The sequence below is a fragment of the Hipposideros armiger genome, unplaced genomic scaffold (genome assembly GCF_001890085.2).
Source record: "Hipposideros armiger isolate ML-2016 unplaced genomic scaffold, ASM189008v1 scaffold_171, whole genome shotgun sequence".
NCBI classification, from domain to species: domain Eukaryota; kingdom Metazoa; phylum Chordata; class Mammalia; order Chiroptera; family Hipposideridae; genus Hipposideros; species Hipposideros armiger.
Genome location: NW_017731521.1, coordinates 2,488,922 through 2,515,234, shown reverse-complemented (window position 1 = coordinate 2,515,234; position 26,313 = coordinate 2,488,922). Strand labels below are relative to the sequence as shown.

The 26,313-nt window shown below is 41.8% G+C and overlaps 1 protein-coding gene across 1 annotated transcript in view; it reads left to right on the top strand.

Annotated features, from left to right (window-relative positions):
- DNAH11 (dynein axonemal heavy chain 11) overlaps window positions 1-26,313 on the top strand; it is a 307,848-nt gene that overhangs the window by 266,319 nt on the left and 15,216 nt on the right. The window contains exons 74-78 of the mRNA XM_019651988.1: window positions 5,377-5,496; window positions 12,702-12,944; window positions 15,829-16,011; window positions 16,091-16,206; window positions 23,341-23,453. Of these exons, the coding sequence (XP_019507533.1) occupies window positions 5,377-5,496; window positions 12,702-12,944; window positions 15,829-16,011; window positions 16,091-16,206; window positions 23,341-23,453 (775 nt within the window). The remainder of the gene's footprint in view (window positions 1-5,376; window positions 5,497-12,701; window positions 12,945-15,828; window positions 16,012-16,090; window positions 16,207-23,340; window positions 23,454-26,313) is intronic.

Sequence of the window (26,313 nt, the reverse complement as noted above, 5' to 3'; positions counted from 1 at the left end):
CCATAAAAATGTTCTCTATGTGTGTTAGTTTGTTTCTGTTTTATTTGTTTATTTTGTTGTTTTGGGTTTTTTTTAGATTCCACAAATAAGTGAAATCATATGGCATTTGTCTTTCTCTGACTTACTTCACTTAGCATAATACCCTCTAGGTCCATCCATATTGTTGTAGATGGCAAGATTTCATACCTTTTTATGCCTGAGTAATATTCCATTGTATATCTGTGCCACTTCTTTATCCATTCATCTATTGATGGACACTTAGGTTGCTTCCATATCTTGCCTATTGTAAATAATGTGACAACGAACATATGGATGTATAAGCCCTTTCACATTAGTGTTTTGGGTTTCTTCAGATAAATACCCAAAAATAGAATTACTGAGTCCTTCCTTGTCTCATTATAGCCTTTGTTTTAAAGTCTATTTTGTCTGGTATAAGTGTTGCTACCACAGCTTGTTTGTTTGTTTGTTTGTTTTCATTTTTATGAAAGATTTTTTTCTAACCCTTTACTTTTCAGTCTGTGTGTGTGTGTGTTTTTTTTTTAAGATTTTTATTGGGGAATTGGGGAAGGGGAACAGACAAGTTGCTGTCCTTTTGTTCTTCAGTCTAGTTGTGGAGGACGTTGCTTCACTGGCCTAAGTTGGCACCATCATTGCGCTCTTCCCGGGTGAGGCAGATCAGTCGCCGGCTTCTGGATGACCACTCACACTGGCTGCTGGCCGCTCAGGCTGGCCGCTGGCTACACACGGTAGCCCATGGCAACCCACTGCCTCAGGGGCTGCAGCCTACGCCGTCACCAGCGACTCAGGGCAGCCCAGCTCCAGGTTGAGATGTTGTTCAGCATCTTAGCTGTAGAGGGCAGTGTCACTGGTCCTCATATGTGGGATCCGAACCGGGGCCCTCTGGCATCCCAAGCCAGCTCTTAACCATCGCGACACTCGGTCGGCCCTGTGTGTGTCTTTCAATATGAAGTGGGTCTCTTGTAGGCAGCACATGTAAAGGTCTTGTTTTCTTATTCATTCAGCCACCCTGTGTTTTGGATTGGAGCATTTAATCCATTTACATTTAAAGTAACTATTGATAGATATGCAGTTATTGCCATTTTATTATTGATATTTCTGATTTTTTTTCTTATTATTCCTAAAGAAGTCCCTTCAATATTTCTTGTAATACTGGTTTGATGGTGATGAACTCCTTTAGCTTTTTGTTGTCTGGAAAGCTCTTAATCTGTCCTTTGATTCAAAATGATAGCTTTGCTGGATAGCATAATCTTGGTTGTGGGTCCTTACTTTTCATCACTTTGAGTATTTCATGCCAATCCCTTCTGACCTACAAAGTTTCTGTTGAGAAATCAGCTGGAAGTCTTATGGGAGCTCCCAGCTTTTCTCTTGCTGCTCTTAAGATTCTTTCTTTGTCTTTAACCTTTGGCATTTTAATTATGATGTGTCTCGATCTGGGCCTCTTAGGTTCATCTTGCTTGGGACTGTTTGCACTTCCTGGGCTTGTATGTCTGTTTCCTTTGCCAGGTTTGGGAAGTTTTCAGTCATTATTTCTTCAAATAGGTTTTCAATTCCTTGCTCTTTTTTCCTTCTGGTACCTCTATGATGTGAATGTTGGTATGCTTGATGTTGTCCCAGAGGCCCCTTAAACTATCCTCATTTTTTTTCTTTTTTTTTTTTTCTTTTTGCTGCTCTGATTGGGTGTTTCCAGCTACTTTATTTTCCAAATCACTGATTTGATCCTCTATTTCATCTCATTTACTGTTGATTCCCTCTAATGTATTCTTCATTTCAGTTATTGTATTCTTCATTTCTGACTGGTTGTTTTTCACATTTTCTATCTCCATTTTTATGTTTCCTATCCCTTTGTTGATGCTCTCACTAAGATCATTGAGCATCCTTATAACCAGTGTTTTGAACTGTGTATCTGGTAGATTACTTGTCTACATTTTGTTTAGTTCTTTTTTTGGAGTTTTGTTCTCTTCTTTCATTTGGGACATGTTTTTTTGTCTCCTCATGTTGGCTAACTTCCTGTTTTTTTCCTACGTGTTAGGTAAAGTTGCTACGTCTTCCAGTCTTAGTAGAGTGGTCTTATGTAGTAGGTGACCTGTGAGGCCCAGTGGCGCCGTCTCCCTGGTCACCTGAGCTGGGTGCTCCAGGTGTGTCCCTTGCGTTTGATGTGTGTGGCCTCCTGTTGTAGTTGAGCCTTGATTGCTGTTGGCACGTCAGTGGGAGGGATTGACCCTCAGGCTGATTCATTGTGAGGACTGGCCGTGACTACAGTGTAGAAAGTGTTGTGCAGGGGCAGACCTTACAGAGCAGGATTCGGTTTAGCAGGGTTCTGGTGCCTACCCAGTCTACCTCTTGAGTGTGTCACTTGTGGAGGTGGTTGCCTGGTGTTCTGGTGTGGTCTGAAGCTGGTCACAGGTTGTATTGGTTCTGGGCCCTCTTGGGAGGGTCTCTGATGCAGGCCAAGGTCAGCCGATGTCTGTGCCCTGCCAAGGGCCACTTGATATGAGCTACAAAATGATTTCCAAATGGTTACTACTTGTGCTGACCTTGGGGCTGCTTAGCAAGAGGTTAGGGGCATGTTGAGACCAGATGCTGATTTTTGGGAGTTTTTGGACCTGTGAGAAATTTTAGAAAAGCTGGCAATGTGAGCCAAGACAGGCCATTTGTATGGAAAAGGCACTGGAATGGGCTTGAATGGGCCCAAAAGTTGGGGGGGGGGGTAGGGTCTCAGGAAATCACCAGGGCGGGGCAAATGGAGTTAGGCAGGTTGATGGAGAATCAGATACGGTGCCTCCATGCGTGTGCAGGTCGGGTGGGAACAGGGTTCAATAAAGAAACAATGGATTTTGCCAGCACTTTTGTTTGGGAGAAAGCTGCCCCTCCAGACAATTCTATTCCTCCCTGTATGTCACTGGTGCCTTTCAAGCTGCTGCTCCAGCACAGGGCTCAGAGCGAACGAGTCCATCAGTAACTGGGCCCTTTAGGAGGAATGCCTGGGACTCCAGCCACCCTCCGTCTCACTCAGCCACAATATCCACTGGTTCTCACAGCCAGAAGTTAAGGGGACTTCTCTTCCAGGCACTGGAATCCTGGGTTGGGAAGCCTGGTATGGGGCCAGGACCCTTCAATCCTCAGTGGAGACTGGAGACCTCTGCTGCTGAGATATCCTTCCCCATTTTTAACCACCACACGTGGATATGGGGTCAGCCCACTCTTGTCTCCACCCTTCCTGTCAGTCTCAACATGGCTGCTTCTGTATACCCTTAGTTATAGGACTGCTGTTTAGCTGGACTTCAGAGAGTTCTCAGTGATGGTTGTTTCGTAGCTTAGTTGTAATTTTGATTGGACTTGGGAGGAGGCAATCACAGCATTTACCTACTCTGCCATTTTAGCCAGAAGCCCCCATTGTTACAATTTTGTTATCAGAGTTTTCTCAAGCTGCAAAGGTGATTTGGCTGCTATCAGAATGTGTACACTTGGTATGCAACATGGGTGTGTTCTCCCAAGAAACACATTTTAAATAAGTGGTATCCAAAATAAATGGCTTTAATAAGGCATGTGGTGATCAGTATTCCATATCTATCTTTTAAATCAATGAATTAAAAAATCTACATACTTTGAGCATATTTCGGCCCTTCTATTGGGTTGTCAGAAAAGTCATGATGTATTTTTTCTATGTTTTTTGTTGCAAAAATGCATCATGACTTTTCCGACCACCCAATAATGAATAATATTTTCTGTTGATCTTAGCACGTTTTGTTTCAAGTGTTGCACTTAAAATTGATTATTTTAATAGTTCTGGGTAGAAAACAAAATGGACCACTTACTACTTTTGTTCAAGCCCTTCATAACTGTCTCCTGAGGCTGACAAGTAATATTATCCTATTTCAGCTGAATCTTGTACATGACTGAGGTAGAAATGAAGGGGAGAAAGAGAGGAGTTAATGTGTGTGTTTCTTTCCAGCTCTCACATCCTAAGACTTAGCAACACCAGGTGGCCATTTGAAGTGTGCTGTGTCCTGATTCTCCCTTGATGTTCAGAACAGCACAGCCTTCGGTTTTTAACACATTCACTTGTCTCCCAGATGTCTTGACCTCAGTCATGTGCTAAACATCACAAAGCAAGTTACCAGGATTGGAGAATTGAGTTAATATGTGCACATAATTTGGTTGGGCAAAATGCCCCTTTCAAGGTGTGTGTCAAAAACAGAGCTTGGGATTTGAGGAAAGAGAATCAGTCATTGAGAAGGATAGATAAGATAGTAGAATAAAATCTTGAGGGAGATACATATTGTATGGGTAGCACCTGCTATCCATATTAATTAAATGTAATCAGAAAGGGAAATAAAATTAAGAAGTCTTTGTTTCCAATCCATTATATAGAAGGTAGTCCATGGGATTATTGAGAGAACATGGTGCAGTCTAGTCCTTTTATATTCCATTCATATCAAACCAGCTTAAAAGAAACACATATTTGAGGTTCATTTATTCATATTCAAATAAACTTGTAGCAAGCACATTGGGCTAGTTGAAGCAATTTTACTTGTTCTGTCACATCATGCAACAGATGAAGGCTATAATTAAGTTTTACTTGAACTGTTGGGAGGCAATATATTGCCCCCAAGGGTATAAAGGTTCCTGTCTAGAAAGGCTTCCTCACAAACTGGCATGTTCTGCAAACCCAGAGACAGCTAAAGGCCTCAAACTCTGCTTAGCCAAATAAAGAGGAGGTACAGTGATTTCTTGAATAAAACACGGTACAGTCATGAGTTAAACCCTTAAACAGTTAGGTAGCCCAGTTAGGCTATAAACTGAACCCTCAAATGAATGTGTGGCAAAGGGATTTGTTTGCCTGAACTTTTGGAAGGTGATGGGATTCTAAAATACCCCAAATTCAAATTGTCTGCGTTTTCTTTTCCTGAATCAGATCCTAAAACCTAATGTAAACCAGACCATAAAAACATGTCACACCTCAAAGGCCCTGGTAACCAGTACCCTCTAATGATTTGGGGATGAGATTGTGAATGTGTGAACTTTCCCTACATAACATGTTCTAGGACTAATTCAGTTAGCTTTAAAACCTGCATAAAAATCTCTGTGTGGGTGAATTTTCACTGAATGTATTAAAATGCACTGAAAATGATCCTCTCAAGAAATCCTATGCAGAAGCCTAGACAATTTCTGAACGTCTTTTACAAGGCCAGCACTCTAAGCCCTGAACTATGGGGCTAAACCTCTTTTAAATGCTCCTGTTGGTAGGGGTTGTGGGGAGCATTGTGTTGCAGGGGCTTGTACAGAACCGTGTGTCCGCCCCCCAAGGCAGATGCCCTGGGCCTGGACATAAACACTTGTTTGATTTTCCCCCAGGTGCCATGGGAAGACCTCCGTTATCTCTTTGGTGAGATCATGTATGGGGGCCACATCACAGATGACTGGGATCGCAAACTGTGTCGGGTGTATTTAGAAGAATTCATGAATCCGTCCCTGGTAAGACATTTTTTTTAATTCATTTCACTGAGGAGAAAATTCTGGTGGGAATTTTTTACATTTCGTTATGTAACTCATTCTTAAATGATACTGAGGAGTCTTGGCTTTTTGTAAGTGTATTCTGGCCCACCTTCAAGAGAGTTTGGAAATTTGTTAGAAATGCAGAGTCTTGGGCCCCATCCCAGACCTGTAGAATCAGAATCTGTGTTTTAACGAGACAGCCCAGGGGATATCTGTGCATGTGAGCATGACCAGGTGAAGCACTCTGACACGCCCTGACTCCCGGCATCTTTGGAATAACTGTGTGAGGTATGCAGAACTGATCAGTACCCCATTTTATAGACAAAGAGTCTGAGGTACAGTGATTTGCCGCAGATCACTCAGTTTATCATAGGCAAGAACTCTAGCTGGAAGAGAGATGTATTGATTTCAATTTGTGGACTCTGAAATTAGGGAAAGCTATAGTTTTTCTCTGTCATAAAAGCCATGGAGTCATCTAAATTTCAGTCATTAACTCCCAACGTGCTCAAGAAAAATGTAGTGATTTGAGAACCCAGTTCTTCCTTCTATGAGGAAGGGGAAGCGCACCCCTGTGCTGGAAGTTAAAGAGAGGAGGCACCCCTTGCCCACTTCTCATCTTACCGCCCCTATGTCTGTGTAGACCGAACACCCATGTTCATGACCAAGGCTGTGTTTGCTGGCCAAAGTACTCGGACCTTGTCTTCCACATGAAAGTAGCTGAAAATGGTGGCCACACTTTTCTCATGCTCTCTCTCCCAAAAGGTTTCCAGGTTCGTGGCCATTGCATGATTATTTTTTGGAAACCTAGGGTACCCTACACCATGTCATCTCTACTCCCAGGTGGACAAAACACCAACTGTGTTTAGAGCAGTGCTAATTTTTTATATAGTTTGAACAACCTCCTGTTTATAATTTCTCTGAGGTCTTCATCTCATAAAAGCATAGTTTTGATCACCTCCCCTGAGTCTATTTTGAAGAGTAATGTGATTGTGTATTAGAAAACATGCTGTATTGCAATGTAATATAGAAAATTTGGCAGATTATTCTTTTACTACTTTTAATAATGTTAAACAATTTGGGGGCAATGCAGGAAAAAAAATCCTTTCCTGCCATATAACCATTAAGCGTTTCTTTTGATTGTGAGTCTCTTGGTCTTTCCTTAGTTCTGAATGAGCAGAATTTCACAGGTCAGAAAGACACTTTCAATATGACTAAATTGGAAGTCACTCCTCAGAAGAGGTCTGGGAGCAGGTTACCATGGAGACGGGAAAGATAAACAGTGTTGGAGCGCGACCTTTACAGAGGCTGATTTCTCAGAATGATGGTGGAGGTCAGGGGCAGAGTGAGACGCTCTGCTGATGTTTCCTCTCTGGCTCTGGCCTGAGGATAAGGAGCGAATTACTGTTGCCAAACGAGACAGTCCATTAACCTTCACAAGTCTGAACTCCCATTCAAATAATTGTAAGATAAAGACAGATGATAGAAGCTGAGGGGCGTCCCTGGAGCGTGTGTTAGCCCTTTGGAAATGTCGGTACCCGCCCTGCCCATGCAGATCTCGTGAGGTTTTCAGGATCCAAACACTGCGTTTGCAACCCTGCATCCTCACCGGACAGTGCTACCTGTTCAGCTCACCAAAGGAAGGTAAAGCCCTGAATGACTCGGAGGCAAAGGCTGCAAAACCCCAGTTATTTTGTTCCCATGCAGATGTTTCCTGCTCTTGCTGTTTATGTTATTAGGAACTTGGCCTAACACGTCAGCATCTGCAGGTCCTCCATTTGCCACTTCTCACATTGGTTAATTCATTTGGAAATTAGTATCTTTGGTTGCATTGGAACATGATCAGAAAGCACCCCGTTAATGACTGTGGGGTTTAGCATTCCGCTGCTCTCAGTAAAGGAATTGGAATGCTTTCAATGACATGAGGATGGGGGAGTTTGTTGTTGGATGAATGAGTTTGCACTCAGGCTCCCTGACAGCAATGTGCCTTAGAGGTTCTCTGGCCAAAGTTAGGGATTATTAATGTTATTCTCTCAGGGAAGGTGCGTGCTTGGCAATGCTAAACAAGTAGTGCAGTAAATTACTTTTAGAGAATAAGGTACCTGGTGACCTGAAAGTTCTACATTAAAAATCCATTTTGATAATAATGAGTAACAATGAAGAGGCTGGACTTTGAAGTAAAAAAAAACAACAACAAAAAACTTGGGTTCAAATTCAATTCTTCTTGTATTCGTTGAGTGATTTTAGATACATTGCTGAACCTGAGCCTCAGTTTCATCATCTGCAAAACAAGAGTGGCCCAACTCATGGGTTTGTTGTCAGGTTTAAATATTGGTACAATGTTGGGACAAAATGCTCAATAAATGGGAGACATTTTTATTATGAAGCATAAATGTTCATAGTCTATTTCATACCTGACTTATATTTTATTTAATCTGTGATGATAACAATGGAAACCATTTATTAAATACCTGTTCTCTGCCAGGGGTCAGTACTATGCAGTTCATGTGTATTATTTCTTCCCCTCACTACAGTCCTGCAAAGTAGGCATCCTTCTCCCATGTAATCAAAAAGGAAACCAGAGAGGTCAAACAGTTGCTCAGTAGCAAAGCCAGGATTTGAACTCACAGTTAGACTCCAAAGCTCACAGGTTTTTCTCTGGAGCACACTACGTTGGCTGGAGTACTGATCCCTTTGTAGTAATTGGGGCCAAGTCACCCAAACACTTCCCCATGTCTGTACTGGGCATGGTGGACGGCACAGGGTGACACCAACAGCAACCCTGGACCACCAGAAGCTGGAGTTCTGGTTCTGCCACTAACTTGCTGTTCCTGAGGCACTGTTCCTGTGCCTCAGTTTATTCATTTGTAAATTGAAGGTATTGTCTAGAAATTCAATAATGCACCTGTCAGCTCTAAAGACACCGAAATAATATAATTCAACCTCGGGTAAGTTCTGAAAATCCCTCACAGCACTTTGGGACCATGGCATTTTTTACTCATAAGCCAAGGGCCGTGCACTTGTTTAGACTGACTGGGAGCTTCTTGTCATAACCAAGACTCCTTGGATAGGCCGCAGGGGAGGGGAGTCTTTTATTAAAGACTAGGAAGGAAGCTGTGAAAAGGACAGTAGTCCCATAGAGGCGGCAGAGCGGCAGCATGTGGCTTTCCCAGTTCCTAATCATTGTGCCTGGCACTGACTTCTGCAAAGAAGAGTTCAAGTCCTTGATGATTTTTTCATGATGTGGAAGTTCATTCTCCTTGAGCACAATTCCATAGGTTCTTTTTTTATAAATATAGTTTATTGAGATATAATTCACAGTCTCATAAAATTTACCAATTTAAATGGAAGAATCCAAAGATTTTTAGCATAGTCACAGTTGTACAGCCATCACCACAATCTATTTTAGAACATTTTCATCACCCCGGAAAGAAACCCTGTAGAGATTAGCAGTCACCATCCTCTTTTCCCCACCCCCTTTCCCCCAGCCCCAGGCAGCCACTAATGTCTGTCTCTATAGATTTGTCTATTCTGGACATTTCATATAAATGGGATCATATGATAAGTGGCCTTTTGTGTCTGCTATCTTTCAATTAGCATAATGTTTTCAGGGTTCATCCATGTTATAGCTTGTATCAGTACTTCCTTTTTACGGCCAAATAGTATTCCACTGTATGGGCATACTACATTTCGTTTATCCATTCGTCGGTTGATGGACATTTGGATTGTTTCCACTTTTTGGCTATTATGAATAATGCTGCTATGAACATTCATGTACAAGTGTTTGTGTAGACATATATTGTCATTTCCCTTGGGTATACACCTAGGAGTGATCTAGGTAACTCTAGATCAGGTATACCTAGGAGTGATCTAGGTAACTCTAGATGGTAACTCTAGGTTTAACGTTTTAAGGAACTTCCAAATTGTTTTTCCAAAGTGGCTGCACCACTTTATACTCCCACCGGCGATGTGTGAAGGCCCTATTCGCCCCATATCTTGCCAACACTTTCATTGTCCGTGTTTTTTATTTTAGCCATCCTGGTGGGTGTGACGTGGTATCACGTTGCATTTCCCTAAAGACTAGTAATGTTGAGCATCTTTTCCTGAGCTTATTGGCCATGCGTGTATCTTCTTTGGAGAAATGTTTATCCACTGATTCTTTGAGGCATAACAGTGACCTTTTCAAACAGCCCTCCCCCAAACACAAGATAGGTGGCCACAGTTCAGAGAGCTGTACAGCTCTGGCCCCATCAGCAAGCGGCAGGGTTTCATAAAAGCCCTTTAATGGGAAAGGAGAACCGTGGTTCACGTAGCTCCTTGAGTACCTTGAATTCTTTACGGTTTTCTTGAAGGAGAAGGAGCACACAGGTCCCTGGATGAATCAAGCCTTACTTCTCAAACTTTACTTTTTTGACATCATAGTAGGAATTTACAGTCAAACGTTTCCCAGGTTGTCTCTTCCTTTCCAGAAAATCAAGATGTACTTGAAATAATCGTGACTGCTCCTAGGACACAGGGAAAACCAAAAGTAACATTTATAAAAGCCTGCTATGTGCCTAGATGTCTGCATAGCTGGTCCTTACGTTCTCACAGCCACACTCATTAGATTGCTAGTGTGAGCCTCATTTTACTGATAAAGAGATTGAAACTCTGATAACTGTCATTTTTTAAGGTCTCCAAACCACTCAACGATGGGAACTGAGCCAGGTCGGTCTGGCTGTAAACCTCAAGCCCTTTTCTTTGAGCTTGCTGTTGTTGTTCTTGGCTTTGCTCATTGCTGAGCATATAAAAGGCACTCTTCCCGTGTTTTTAAAGACCGCCTAATTGTCTTTCCAGAAAGCAGGGATCATTTGCAGTCCCACCAACATTATATGAGTAGGCACTCAAATGATCGGTCCCTGCGGCATTTTAACATTTTTAAGTGGTTCCACTTTTTGGTTAATTTCTTTGCTTGAAACTATTTTTATCTCCTTGTTTATATTGAAGGACAATTTCACTGTGGCTCTTAAAATTCCTTCTCTGTTAGTGAGCACTAACAGAGAAGACCCAAGTCCTTGTTTGTAGGGAATAAAGTTTGACTTAGTTATGTTTATTCCAACTTTTGGTTTTATCGTTCATATTTTGTGCCCATATTTTTATTTTGGCTCATTTATCTATCATAGACTAATGCAAGTCTAAATATCCTTCAGTTTTGTTTTGGTCACCCTGAGTGAGGTGAAACTTAAGTTTTGATTATTCTGATACATAAATATGAAGTGATAGGAAAGGTGGATAAATACTTAAACCAAGCTAATAGATACTGGTGGTAAGGTAGTCCAGGTTGCTCTTTCTAATAGTCATTGGGTCAAGATTTTTGTTTGTGGCAATATGAAAGACTGAACTTGAAAATCCTCCCAGTACAAAATTGAAATAGAAATGCTGACTCAGATCTTTCAAATGCCTTTTGGAATTCACAGACAGCAACTGAACATCGTCTCCAAGGGCATAGACTATCTAGGAAATCTGGGATTGCAGGTTTGAGAAGGAAGGAGTAACCTGCCATTACTCACCGGTGACATGATTGTATAGAAAGTCACTTATTTTGCCCCCATTAGACTGAGAGTTCCTTAAGAACTAGGTCATATGAATCTTTTATACTTCCAAGGCTTGTGTGGGCATATTAAGTGATCAATACATATTATTGAATAAGAAATTGTGAATATTCGCTTTGTCTCTGGGCAATAGTGAAGGGACCAGATAGCATAACATGGAGTTATAGAGAAAAACCCCTTTTCAAAAAATGATTTAGGAAATCTTGGCATAAAATAGCTACATTAGGTAATAGTTTTTTAAAAAAGTAATATCCCCTCCCTATACATTTAAAACTGCATATACCAGGGGTGCCAAAAAAATGTAGACAAGTGGACACTTTGGTCAGCGTTGCTCAAGCAGTAGTTCTTCGTAATCAGAAGTGTCTGGATGCTGATGGTACCACTTTGAGCACCTCTTGTAATTGCAGAAGCCAAACGTGACTTGTATTCATCTTTTGTTATCAGTATATATTGAGTACTACAATTTTAATACAGTTTTTCCTTTCTTAAAATGTGTTTACATTCTTTGGCACCCTTTTAGACAGAATTTATAGCAAGAGAGACTGGGAAAATTATAACAGGTGTAATGGCCCCTGGGAACTAAAGAACAAGCAGAAAACAAAAATCTGAAATTATGCTGAGTGAACTAGAAAATTATAAGCACTTGATTGGCAGTCTGTGTTTATTATGGCTGGTCAGAGATTCAGGCCCATAAATGCTTTTGCTACATTGTGAAGAGCTACATTCTAATATTAATCTTTAGGTTTGGTATTGCTCCTCACGCTGCCCTTAAGAACATTCCTCCACGTGGAATGTCTACCCTCTACCCCAGTCTAATGAAGTGGGTGGACATGAGAAATGCCTTATGACTCCAGCCTTCCATTCGTTAGGCAACTCTGTGCTGAGCACCAGTTATGTGCCAGCAACCGTCCCAGGATCTATGGATCTGAGGTGAACAACACAGATTTCTGCCCTGAGTAGCTCAAGGTCATGCGGAGGTAGCATTGAATTAACTCTTACTTTATACTGCCTTATAAAATGTTATCTATACACACACACTTACACATATTTTCCAATATATGCACATATAACTGTTTATAAAATTCATATGTAACGTATGTAAAATAATTTGAAGCAGTACTGTGGAGAGGATGTACACTGGGAAAGCACAGGCTATCGAGTCAGACTAAAATGAGCTCGGAATTAAGATCTCCCTAGAGGCAAGTTACACTGAGTCTTGATTTCTCTCTGCAAAATGGGGATGTGTGGGAGAATCAATGACTGGAAGCATGTGACAGGGTGACCACTACACAGTAGATGGTTGAGCACCCGTTCGTCCCCCGCGTCTGCATGTGTCATATTGCCCGAAGCAAGCTGCACACTAAGTCTCCGTAGGGATAAGCTTCATGTGTTCCTTGCACTCGTCCCAAGTCAGCCTGGTGCCCTACACACAGCCGAATGATCAATCATGAAAGGGCCATGGAACACTGCAGAGAGCCAGCCCTCTGTACAGCATTGTGCCGGTACCTGCTTACCAGCGAGCTCTCATCACGTTTAGGAAGCAAAGATCAATGCCCATTTCGTTGGGAATAACCAACTTTTCCTTTTGGGTTGAAGATTGAAGATGAGCTTATGCTGGCACCGGGATTCGCAGCCCCACCTAATCTAGATTACCCAGGCTACCACCAGTACGTAGAGGAGATGCTTCCGCCGGAAAGCCCAGCGCTGTATGGCCTCCATCCAAACGCTGAAATCGAATTCCTGATGGTGACATCCAACACTCTCTTCAGAACTTTGCTGGAGATGCAGCCCAGGAATGTACTCGTCAGTGACGAGCTGGGGCAGTCCACAGAAGATAAGGTAGAGGGTCTTCCTTTTCTTCTCTACTGAGGTATACATATATACAGTGCAAGGTGCTCATCTTAAGCGGACGACAGAGTGAATTTTTACCTTTGTATACACCCATATACCCACCACCCAGATCAAAATACAGCACATCTCCAATACTCCGGAAGGTAACTCATGCCCTTTACCGGCCAATGAACCCCTCCCGCTCCAGCCCACAGGTAACTGCTCTTCTTACTTCTATCACCATGATGAGTTTTGCCTGTGTTTGAACTTCAAATACATGTAGTCGTACAGGATGTACTCATGTATGTCTAGCTCTTCCCATTCCACGTTACATCTGGGATTCATCCTTGTTGTACATGGACCAACGGTTCATTTTAACATTCTACTATATGAATATACAATTCTTTATTCCTTGATAGATGGACATTTGGGTTGTTTCTGTTCACCATTATGAATATCACAGCCATGAACATTCTTGTACGGTCTTTTGTCAATAGACAAAGCTAACTCCCAAAGGTATCCACTCATTATACTCATGAGCGGAATTGCTGGATCAAAGGGTTTGTTTAGCTTTTGTAGATACTCGCTAACAGCTCCCTGAAGGGCTTCTGCCAGCTTCACTCCCCACCACAGTGTGAAAGTTTTCTCTCTAGCTCTCCTGTGGTTTTGTTAGGGGTAATGATATTTCATTGTGGCTTTAATTTTGCATTCCTCAGTGCAGGGATAATAATGTTTGAGGATCTTTTCATATGTTTATGGCCATTTGGATATACTGTCATGTAAAGTACCTGTTCCGGTTACTTTTACTTTCCCATTTTTCTAATTGGGTTTTCAATGTTTTTCTTATGGATTTGTAAGGACTCTTTATGTTATGTGTATGTCCTTTGTCAGATACATATATTGCAAATATCTTCTCCAAATCTGGCTTGCCTTTCACTCTCAATGTGTTTTTGGCTCTGTCTTTTTTACATTGTCTTGGGAGACTGGCATTTTATTCTTTTGAAAGTATTTATTGCTCTAGAATCAGGGGTCGGCAAACTGTGGCTCGCGAGCCACATGCAGTTCTTTTGTATGTTCTGTCTCAAAAGTTTGCCGACCCCTAGAAAAGGCAATCCTGTCTCTCACAACAATTTAAAAATTATTCGAGAGCCATAAATATACTTTTACATAATCACCATTATGTGAATAATATTCTTGAAACATTTTGTAAATGAAACCATGATAGTTTTATTTTCATTTTCAATTTTACTTCAGAGCCTGTGGCTTGCAAGCTGCAGTTTGCTGACCCCTGGCGGTTCTTCCATCTCAAAAGTTTGCTGACCCCTGTCTAGAATGATGGGGATGAGAAATGGACATCAAATATATATTTTTTTACATTTAGGTTGAAATCTTGTTTCTCGTTAATTTAAAACCTGAATAGTTTATGTTCCCCAAAATAAATTAACCCCTTATTCTTCTCTCAAAATTGTTTAACATGATTTGATTGACAAGGAGTCAGGCTGTTGGAAGACACTAACCATTAGATCTAATTATAATGAGGTCCCAGGACTTTTCCATATTAATTCTTGAAACATTTCAATTATTTCTTGAAATGAGGTCATTTGTTGAGATACTTGTTTGTAATTTAGAAGCTTTAGAATTGTTGTACGGTGTTTTATCCTATCACCTTCCTTACGTGAATGTTAGATTAAAAAAAAAAAAAGATGAACAAGGAAAAAAATCCGTCCATTTGGGGAAAGCTACAGTGTTAATAGAAGCAGAGAGATGGATGAGGCCTTCATCTAGTTTTGGGGTTTCAATCTTTCCAATAAGAAAGCTGATCATTAAACCAAAAAATGCAGAGCAAATGAGGTAAAGATGCCTCAGCACCCCAGAGAGGCAAACAGATTTTAGCAACGACCTTCTAGCAGGTGCTTAATATATGCTAGGCGCTAAAGAAAGTGCTTTACAAATGTGTGTTTAATCCTCAATAGCTCTGAGTAGTATCACGATCCCTATTTCAGGGAAAAGCTTAAGTAACGGACCAAGGCCAGACCCCTAGAAAAAGCCAGTGAAGGAAACCAAATTCTAGCTGATTCAAAAACCCTTCTTTCACCTAACTTCTCTGCTGCATTGTGTTTCATACTCTCTACTGCTGCTGTGAAGGAATTTAAGATTTCAGGACCTGACACGTTACCTGCCGGGGGTGCTAAACCTACTTGCAAGCATGATGTCAGAACCACAGGCAGTAACCGGAGAGATTGAGGAAAGGGAATGATGCCTGAGGCTGAAGACAGGCAATATTTTTCAATCTTTTGTCCATTTTTGGTGTTTGTTTGCTTTCCCCAGCTCAGTACAACTGCTTAGAAAGAATAAATATGCACATCGGAGTACCATGTACATATTCATGTCTCCAGTGTATAAATCTATATTTTCTCCAGGGCAACAATTATGGAAGACAGGCTTGCTTGTTTTTGAAAATGTCGATCTAAATTGCTCCCAGAATTTTAGGAGATGTCAGCTGTGAGGGCAGCATTGGTCATCAGAATCAGGTCAAACTTAAAGGCATCTTTGGTTCATGGGATTTTTCATATGATTTTTTTTTAATTAGCAGATTATAAAATAGAATACCCAAATGTTGGGGCTCTACTTTCCTTTTTCCTGAAAGGAAAAAACTGTATTAAAATTGTAATACTCAATATATACTGATAACTAAAGATGAATACAAGTCACATTTGACTTCTGCAATTACAAGAGGTGCTCACAGTGGTTACTATCAGTGTAATTTTAATACAATTTTTCCCTTTAAACTGTGTATACATTTTTTGGGCACCCTCTGTATGTATTAATATATGTCACTGTGAGCAAAAATGAAATAGAAAGGAGCTAAATCTTTGTGTGCTAATGATTTAAGGTTAAGAATGTCTTGGATGACATTTTGGAGAGACTTCCTGAAGAGTTCAACATGGCAGAGATCATGCAAAAAAACACAAATAGAAGCCCCTATATTCTTGTTTGCTTCCAAGAATGTGAGAGGATGAATATTCTCCTGCAGGAAATCCGTGTGTCACTTCAACAATTAGACCTTGGTTTGAAGGTAAGTTTAAAAGTGGGGCTAGAGCAGGCTGCACAACATCGGATGACATTTACTACGTGGCCTTCCTTCTCCGTGCAAGGGGGAGCTGACCTTATCTTCTGATGTGGAAGCCCAGCAGTCCGCACTGAGTTACGACATGGTACCAGCCACGTGGAGCAAACTGGCTTATCCATCTACTTACGGCCTGGCCCAGTGGTAAGCGACTCCATCCTCACCCCCGCTGTCCTTTATTGGCCTTGGTGCTGATGCAGTGTTCTGAATTATTATTCAGCCCCATAAAAACTATCAAGATTGTGCTTTGTGACTGTATTCAGTAAGTGTGCAAACTACCACCCGTTTCACTTGAGTTTCCTTAGTGTATTGCTTTGAAAGCAAAAATCAGTTAAAAGTCAGGGTCAGAGCAAAATTCAAATTCTGCCTCTTAACTTATTAGCTATTTGATCTTGGACAAAATACCTGACCTAATTTCTCAGTCTGTCATCTGAAAAATGTAGTTAATAGCATTCCCTCATTGAGTTGTTATGATTTAAATGGTTGTGGGTGGCAATTTGAGTTTGCTGTCATGTCATCTTATACGCTCATTTTCTTTTTTGCTCCTTTTATTAAATTTTTAAAAATATTTTTAAGTAAAAGAGAATTTATTGGCTTATATGACTGAAAAATCCACAGGTACTGCCAGCTTCAGGCTTTGCTTGATCCAGGAGCTTAAGTATTCAGCACCTGGCCGCTCTCCATCACTCGGCTGTTTCTCTCCATGTTGTTTAATTTTTTTTTTCTTTTCAGTTAGAGTCAACATTCAATATTATATTGGTTTCATGTGTACAACATAGTGGTTAGACATTTATATAACATATGAAGTGATACCCCCAATGTCTGTACCCACCTGACACCAAATATAGTTATTACAATATTATTGACTGTGTTCCCTATGCTATACTTGACATTCCCGTGACCATTTTGAAACTGCGAATTTGTACTTCTTAATCCCTTCACTTTTTTCGCCCAGCCCCCCAATGCCTCTCCCATTGGGCAACTATCAGTTTGTTCTCTGTATCTATGAGTTTGTTTCTGTTTTGTTTTTTAGATTCCATACATAAGTCAAATCATATGGTATTTGTCTTTCCCTATCTGATTTGTTTTGCTTAGTATAATACCCTCTAGGTCCATCCATATTGTTGCACATGGTATGATTTCATTCCTTTTTATAGCCGAGTAATACTCCATTGTATATATGTACCACCTCTTCTTTATCCTTTGTCTTTTGATTGGAGCATTTAATCCATTTACATTTAAAGTAATTATTGATAAGTATGTCCTTACTGCCATTTTATTGTTTTCATTCTGTTCCTTATTCTCTTACTTTCATGTGTTGATGACTTTTTGTAGTGTTGTTTGGATTCCTTTCTCTTTATTTCTTGTGTATCTCTTGTAGATTTTTGGTTTGTGGTCACCATGTGCTTTACATATACCAGCCTATGTTTATACCAGTCTGTTTTAAGTTGATGGTCATGTAAGTTCAAACACATTCAAATATCACTACTATTTTCACTCACCCCCTCCACATTTGTGTTTTTGTCATTTTTTATTTTTGTGTCTTTGAGTATCCCTTAATTTACTGTTGTAATTATACATGATCTTCCTACTTTTGCCTTTTAACCTTTGTACTAGCTTTAGTGTTGCTCAGTCTACTGCTTTTATTGTGTTTGTCTTTGTCAGTAAGAATATTTTTCTTTGCCTTATTTTCTTATGCATATTTTTAATTTTTTTCCTTCTTCTTTAAAGAAGTCCCTTTAATATTCCTCGTAATACTGGTTTGGTAGTGATGAACTCCTTTAGCTTTTTCTTGTCTGGGAAACTCTTAAACTTGCCTTCTATTCTAAATGATCGTTTGCTGGGCAGAGTAACCCTAGTTGTAGGTCCTTGCTTTGCATCACTTTGAATATTTTGTGCCAATCCTTTCTGTCAGGCAGTTTCTGTTGAGAAATAGCTGACAGTCTTACGGGTGCCCCCTTGTAGGTAACTAACTGCTTTTCTCTTGCTGCTTTTAAAATTGTCTTTAACCTTTGGCATTTTAATTATGATGTATCTCAGGGCAGGCCTCTTTGGGTTCATCTTGTTTGGGACTCTCTGCACTTCCTGAGCTTGTATGTCTATTTTCTTCATAAGGTTAGGGAAGTTTCCAGTCATTATTTCTTCAAATAGGTTTTCAATCCCTTGCTCTGTCTCTTCTCCTGGTACTTCTAGGATGTAAATGTTGTTATGCTTGAGGTTGTCCCAGTGACCCCTTAAACTATCTTCATTTTTTTAATTCTTTTGACTGTTCTGATTCGGTGTTTTCTGCTATCTTGTCTTCCAAATCGCTGATTCAATCCTCTCCTTCATCTAATCTGTTCTTGATTTCATTGAATGTATTCTTCATTCAGTTATTGTGTTCACTTGTGTTTTGTTTTCTATTTCTTTTTTTATATCCTACCTCTTGGTTGAAGTTCTCATTGAGATCATTGAGCATCATCATAACCAGTGTTTTGAACTCTGCATCTGGTAGATTGCTTGTCTCCATTTTGTTTAATCCTTTTTTTTTAGTTTTATGCTGACTTTGATTTGGGACATGTTTGTCTCCTCATTTTTGCTGCCTCCCTATTAGGTAGATCTGCTACGTCTCCGTCTTGGTAGAGTTGCCTTATGTAGTAGGTGTTCTGTGGGACCCAGTGGCACAGTCTTCCTGGTCACCTGAGGTGCTCTAGGGTTGTCTTTTGTGCGGTTTGTGTGTGTTCTGTTGTAGTTTAGCCTTGATTGCTTTTGGCACATCTGTGGGTGGAACTGACCTTCAGGCTAACGCACTATGTGGACTGGCTATGGCTGCTAAGGAGAAGCTGTTGTGCAGGGGCTGACCCCATCGAGTGGGGTGTTCACTTGAGCATGGCTCTGGTGCCTGCCAAGTCCACCTTTGGGTGTGTCACTTGTGGTACTAATTGGGTAGTGCACTGAAGCCACCCACCAGGTGTGTTGGTTCTGGGGCCTCTTGGGAGGTACTCCAGTGCAGACTAAGATAAGCTGCTGCCTGTGTCTAGCCCAGGGCCACCTGGTAGGAGCTACTAAGTGATCTGTAGTTGGTAGCTGCCCGTGCTGGGATTGGACACACCTGGGAGTGGTTTTGCTTTGAACCAGGGCCAGCTGTTATTAATGCTGGGATTGGGGCAGCTTATCAAGAGGTACAGGGTATGCTAAAGCCAGCTGCTGCTTGTCTGCGGTTTGTGGACCTTTCAGAGATTTTTAGCAAAGTCCTCAGTGTGGACCCAGGCCAGCACTTGCATTAGATTAACATCTGAAAGGTTCTAATTGGGCTCCTGAATTGGGAAGGTCAGGTCTGAGAGAATCACCAGGTGGGGCAGGTTAGTGGAGATGCGGATTTGGAGTCTTCCTGCACCTGCTGGCTGTGTGGCGGGGCGGTCACTTTAGTCCTGGAGAGAGCTGCCCCTCCAGCCTTCACCCTGAAACTAGTTAATTCAGCTCCTGCCCTGTATGGCACTTTTCCAGCTGCTGTCTTTTCTATGGAGCTTAGGGCAAGTTGTTTGTGAGCGAGTGATTGTGTGTGCAGGTCCTTTAAGAGGACGCCTAGGTCTCCAGCAGCCCGTCTTACCCAGACAGAATCCCTGATGATTTTCACAGCAATGTCATGGGGACTCCTCTTCCCAGCACTGGGACCCCTCACTCCTCAGGGGGGACCTCCGCAGCCAAGATGCCCCTCCCAATTCTTAACCACCATATGTGGGTGTGGGACCAGCCTGTTTCTCGTGTCTGCCACTTCTACCAGTCTCAGCCTGGCTTATGTCTTTATAGTTCTGTTCAGCTACCTTTCGGGTGGTGGTTCCTATAACTTAGTTTTAATTTGGATGGGGTTGTGGGAGGAGGGGAGTGCAGTGGTTTATTACTCTGCCATCTTAACTGGAGTTCTCTATTCCCTCATTTTCAAAGCCAGTGATTACTAATGCCATCTCAGGACTTTTTCAAAATGTGTAGCTTGGTATGCAGTAAATCAAGACTGTCAGCGTGTGGGTGTGACTGCACAGATGTGTCACAAAGCCAGGGACAGAAATTCACAGTTCTCGGGGGGCCAGTGTTCTTTCCAGCAGTCCCGTGGCCTTGGTAGTCAATACAAAACATTTCGTAATGTTCTCTCTATTCCTGTCTTTTTAGTAGAGAGATTCTTTGTCCTGGCTTTCCTGAGTCTGTCTTCCATGAGCCAGAATGCTACTCTGAGCCTTAAAACTGGGAAGTCCCACTAGAATTCCAAATGACTGCACATGGAAACTGCCCCCCAGGCACCTAGTGTTGGCCGTGTGGGATGTGTGCCAACACAGGTGTGATAGGTGCTGTGCGGAAATGCCACAGATGACAGCAAAGACCGCAGCAGGGAAGGGGAGCAGAGCCTCACTGGATATGTTAATGCTATGAATACCCCAAATCAAACATTGTTATCTCCAATCAAAAAGTTATACTTACAGTTAAACTTTATATGGTAACTTTGGACTCATTTCCACCATCTTATTTTGTGCTAATTTCTGTTTCTTCCCCCCCCCCCCCAACCTTTTCTGACTTTGGTTGGTTTACTAGTTTTATTTATTCCATGTTTATCCCTGGACAGTTCCTATTATTTCAGTGGAGACACTTTGTAACACACATACTTTTGACTTTTCCAACACAGGGTAAAGTCCACACTTTTTCCTGTAGACATTTTAACCCCTTTCTGAACATCAGCCTCCTCTGGTCTGGAACTGTAGATCAACTGTATTTTAAACCACAGTATTTTGTTTTGTTTAGTCAGTAATTATTTTGGCTTTAACAACACACATTGCTTTCTCGTTGTTGCTTTTTGCATCTCATTCTGGGCTCCTTTGCTCTGGGCCCCCTTTTCTTTTCACAAAAGGATGAAATATACAACAGGGCTTTCGGGGAATGTGGTGGGGAATAAATGGTTTTGTTTTTTGTTTTTTTCTGTGTGTGAATTCTCTTCACAATGCTCTTGCTCTTAATAGTTGACCTGTATGTAGAATTCTAGGATACAATTATTTTCTCTCAGAATTTCAATGTCATAACTCCATCGACTTCTGGCATTTATAATAGCTGAGTCTGTTCTTAAATATACTTGTCATTTCTTCACAACTTATCTATTCTCTCTGGGAAGTTAAGATTTTTCTCTTTACACTTGATGGCCTACAATGTACTGCCGTATTTAGGTGTGGATTTTTAAAAATATATTCTACTTGGTACCTTATGCTGAGCCTGTTTGTAGCTTCCACTCTGAAAAATTATTTCTCCAACTACTGCTTTCCCCCTTCTCTTCATTCTATTTACCTACCTGAACTCGCACATATTCAATGTGTGTCTATTCTGATTTTGTCAGCTCTGGGTGATCTCTCAAGATATCTTTAGTTGTCTCTGGTCCATTTCTCCTCTTAATTTTTAAAATTTTTCATTGTCAAAAATCAGTTTTCAGTTCCAAGTTGTTTCTAGTTGGGGGAGGAGGTACCTGGCCTAGTTTCTTAAGCTCCTGTTTTTGGTTTTATGACTATTATTTTCTTTCCCTGGAGTTTAAACATACTTATTCAATCTTTTTTTTCAGATTCCTTATTTCGTGATTTATCAACTTTACTGTTTGTTGGATTTGCTGCTGCTTTACATGCCATATAATCAGGTGTCTATATACTCAAATGACAATTGGCTCATTAAAGGAATACTAACCCCTACATGGTTGGTGGGCTTTGTCGGCATCACTCTACTCTGATCAAATGCTGCTATACAGAGGCATCTGAGACTGACATTTCTTTCCCTTTATGATACTTCATGTTTTTGCTGACTAGAGGATTCTCTCAGCTTCACAGTCTGGACTAAGATGCATATTAGTATTGAACCTGGATTATACAGGTTCCAACCTGTAATTTGGGAAAACTCAAATTTTTTTTAGAATTGTTATTAGTAAAAATGTGTTGTTTCATTTCAGCTTTCCTTATTTTCACTCTCCATCTTTATTTCCATTTGCTTTTCTTAGTATTCTACCTTATGCTACTTTTGCTTACATTTCTCTTTTCTGCTTCTGAGGACTTTCAACTTTTTCTTAACCTGATGACTTCTAAACTATCTTGTTTATACAAGCAGTCACTTCATTTTTAAAAAAACTTGCTGCAAATTGGGTGCAATGGTTCTCTTCTTGTGCAACACTTTGAGTCTTTCTACCCTGGCTTCTCCTGCTCTTTACCTGTTTTCTGTTATCTATCTTTAGGTTTTCCCTACACCAGTGGTTTGCAACATGGGGCCGGGGCACAGGGACACGTTCTAAGCCGGCAGAAACTTTTCTTGTGGTAACCCAAGTTTGAACACGAATATTTATTTGCAGCCTTTCCTCCTTCACAGCCCAGGCACAGGCAGATGTTTCCTGCAGAGGTGCTTTGTGGGGTTGATTCTTCAATCACCCCGTCTTCTTAGGCAGCTCTGAACCAAACCAGATCCCAGAAAACTTGAGGGCTAGTCCAAGTGGGCCTCACTCTGGAGAACTGTTTGGCTGGCTTTTGTGTTCGGCTCTCCTTCCCGGGCTCCATCTTATACCCCTGGCTCCATTTCCCGTTTTTAGCACCTCATAAACCTACAGTTCCATGTCTCACATGTCTCCTACTTTTATCAAAGTTCACTTTTCTCAGCTTCTGTGAGTCGGCTTCCTCATAGGAAAATTGCAGGTTCTTTGCAAAATGGTTGTGCCGATGAGAGAACCTGTGTAAGAACGAGTTTCTCAAACCACAGGCACACAATGGATAAAATAGCCTTATGCTAACCTTTCCTGCTTTCAGGTAATTATCACACGTGGGAACACTATTGTCATATGCTCTCCCACCCCTGCCTTTCCCGGCAACACTGGTTGAGGGACAATCATAGCAGCCTTCCCCTCCATGTCCTAGACACACACGTTTCCTGTGCGTTCAGCACCCTGTACATACCTCCATGTCGGCATTTGTCAGCCCAGATCATACACAGATCACCTGTGTAGTCATCACATAGCTCCAGGAGTATCTAAACCTTAGTTATAAAAATGGAGACAAATTTTCCATATTACCCAGTGTTTCTTGTCCCCTAATGGTAATAGCTGTTGAGATATTTAAAAAAAAATCTTTACAGGAAAAAAATCTAGCCCTTTAAATTAAGGACATCTGCAAATCATACAGGTCATTAGTAGTCACCTCTCTACTACCACCCCTCCCCAGAATCTACTTAATCTTATTGGGAAACTTCCACATTACTAAAAAGCAAGTTTATTTCTTCTTACCTTCTGTTAACCAGGTTTAATGACCTCCTCTTACGATGCCGAGAACTGGATACTTGGACACATGACCTCGCCCTTCCGGCTGTGGTGTGGCTTTCTGGTTTCTTCAACCCCCAGTCCTTCTTAACTGGTGAGGCCCGAGACCGAGCAGCCCGATGCGGGCAGAACCACANGGAATTCAAAATGGTGGGCTGCAGAGGAACCCAATTTTAGGAGACACTGTTGAAGAACTTCACAGGAGATATCCCCCAGACTGGCTTTATTTACTTATCATAATCATCACCTACCTAACCCACCTCTCTTGACCATGGATATGGAGTAGCTTACCACGAAAGGACTAAAGTAGGGAAACAGCAAACTGTAAAAATACCAGTGGACACACAGACCTGAAGGCAAGAACACAGGGCCTGCAACCCCCGCGGTGGCTGTTTCATCTTTGGCTACAAGACCAGTAGGCACCCAGGGATAGTAGTCTCCCCTTATCTGCAGAAGTGGTCTCCCCAGTTTTCACAGGGCAAGAGCTTGGGTAGGGAGGCAACAGGGCTTTCCTCACTGCATTTTAAAATAAAATTTTCAGGGGGACCTACCCTGAACTATGAGTGATATCAGAGTCAACGTACTATCTCACAATTCATACCCTAAGTTTAAAGATTGTGAGGGTTTGGAAAACAAAACAGAATTTGGGGTAATTTACTTTCCCGTGCTGAACACGCAAATTCTTACAATCACCAGACATCACTTAGCTAAAGAACAGAAGATATAAATAAGTCGAGAAGAGTAGGTGATACCCATCAGGGTTTAGAAGGATCTCAGTGTCTCGTTGGCAAGAGACTGGAGACTTGCTGGCCAGACACACGAGCCGCCACACAAACAGTTTCTGGAATCAAAGCTCAGGGAGGGCTGGGGCCTAACAGGTAGGCACAGCTCTGTGTTGCTACTCACGGGGAGGGGAAAAAAACATCACCATCCAACATGGCAGCCGACCAGGAGGGCTTCCAGGCCTTAAGTTACCCCTAGGAAAAGGTGAGGGACAAAGCAAACCTACTAGTCACAGCTTGTTTCAACTTCGACACAGGTTCTACCCAGAAGTGGTTCTTAGGAGCTTCTCAATGTGAAGAAGCTTACCCTCTATCCTCTATCTTGATACCGAATAAAGACGTGGTCTATTGATTTGGGGGGGATGAATGTAGGCTATTTTTCAGTTAGCAGAAAACACTTTTATGCCTCAAAAAAATCCAAAGGCTGTTGTTCTCCAAAGTTACCCTGAGATTCAAATACTAGGCAGCAGTAAACTGGCCTGAGCATATGGAATAACAGGAAGAAGGCAACCAACAAGTCTCTCGATGGCAGAGCACTGAGAGCAGACCTCCTTCAGGAGTCCAGCAGGCCCATGTCGTCTTCATCATGAAGAAACACGTCAGCCTCCATGTCAAGAATGCACAGGGAAAACTCTACGTGTGTACTGCGGCTAAATCTTTGCCAAACGAACTCTAAGCCCAAGAACATTATTTCACATGTTACTTCATGATAGACCTTCCTCTTTTTAGGTAAAAGAGGTTCAAGAAAGTCTGAAATAAATTCTTTGCTAAGGACAGTAAGGCACCCCTGGGTCACATCCCCCAAAACTCCAAGGGCACCAGGGGAAGATGCCTGGGTTTTTTATAGGAGGACAATGAATTGGTGGACCAGGGATTCGCCTTGGAGTAGCAATTTTTATATTCTGTTATCTGGCTTATAAGATAATCATGGCAGGCACAGTAAAACCTTTTCATTTGTGAAGTGACTTCTTACAAGTAAAACTACAATTCAGAAACAGGACTAAAAATATTACAACCCACACTTCCTCGTGCTGATAATTATTACCTTTACTTCTGGGTTACTGTTTACATTCAGATCGCTCTGCGTAAACCCTTCAAAATCTTCCATCTCTGAGTCAGTGTCCTCTATAAAAATTCTTCTTAGCTCTTCTGTGAAGTATTTGGAATGGAAGTGCACATCCTGCTAAATTAAAAACACACATATGCCGCCAAGACAGAAAGAAGAATCGTGGTTACCAGGGACTGGGGGACAATGGGAATTACTGTTTACTGGGTAGAGAGTTTCTGTCTGAGAGGATGACAACATCCTGCAAATGGGTAATGGTGACAGCTGCACGACACTGGGATGTACTTAACACTACTTAGCGTCTTGCTGGCAAGAAACAGGGAGCTTGTCTGTCCTTAGAAGTGATTAAAATGGTCAATTTTATGTTATATATATTTTACCACAATAAACACGCACTAACACATATCTTCTACAGCTCCCAGAAATTTAGACCCATAAATTGAATGATTTCAAAAACTCAGAGCGTCCACAGCCTCAATCAGCTTCTTGTGTGACCCGTGAGTGCTGATGGAATTCAGTTTCTCCTGCCAGGCCTGGCCATCAGGAATGTTTGCTTTCCCCAAGAACCAAAACCACGTGGGCAGAAGGTGTGAGGAAAAACGTGGCCCCCTCCCCCACGCTGGCTTTCCTTTCCAACAGCCACCCAAAGGCCACCTCCCCCAGCCGGTGAGCACTTTCCCGCACTTTCCCGGACGGTAGGGGAGATTTTCATGCCCCTCCTCGCCCACTGCTGAGGTGACTGCAGATGTGCCTTTACCAACCACCTCTGGGGACTGGTGCGAAGCTCCAGCCCTCCGCGACCCCCAGGAGTTCCCAGCTGGTGAGAGGCCAGCAACCATGACGAGACGCAGCAGTGAGCAGAAGGAAAGATGTTGTTATATGACTGACTCTTAACGAGAAGGACATTTCCCAATAATGACACTGTCTTTCCTTTGAACTAACAATAAAAAGAAGGAAACTGGGTTCTCTAAATGGCATGCTTGAAAGAACAGCGAGGGAAAAGACAGACTGGCACTTGAGCAAAGAGACCCACAAACAGCCTCCTCCAAGCTGGCAGCCAGGACTGGAGTCCGTGACATCTCTCCCTCCCACACCCGATGTAGCAG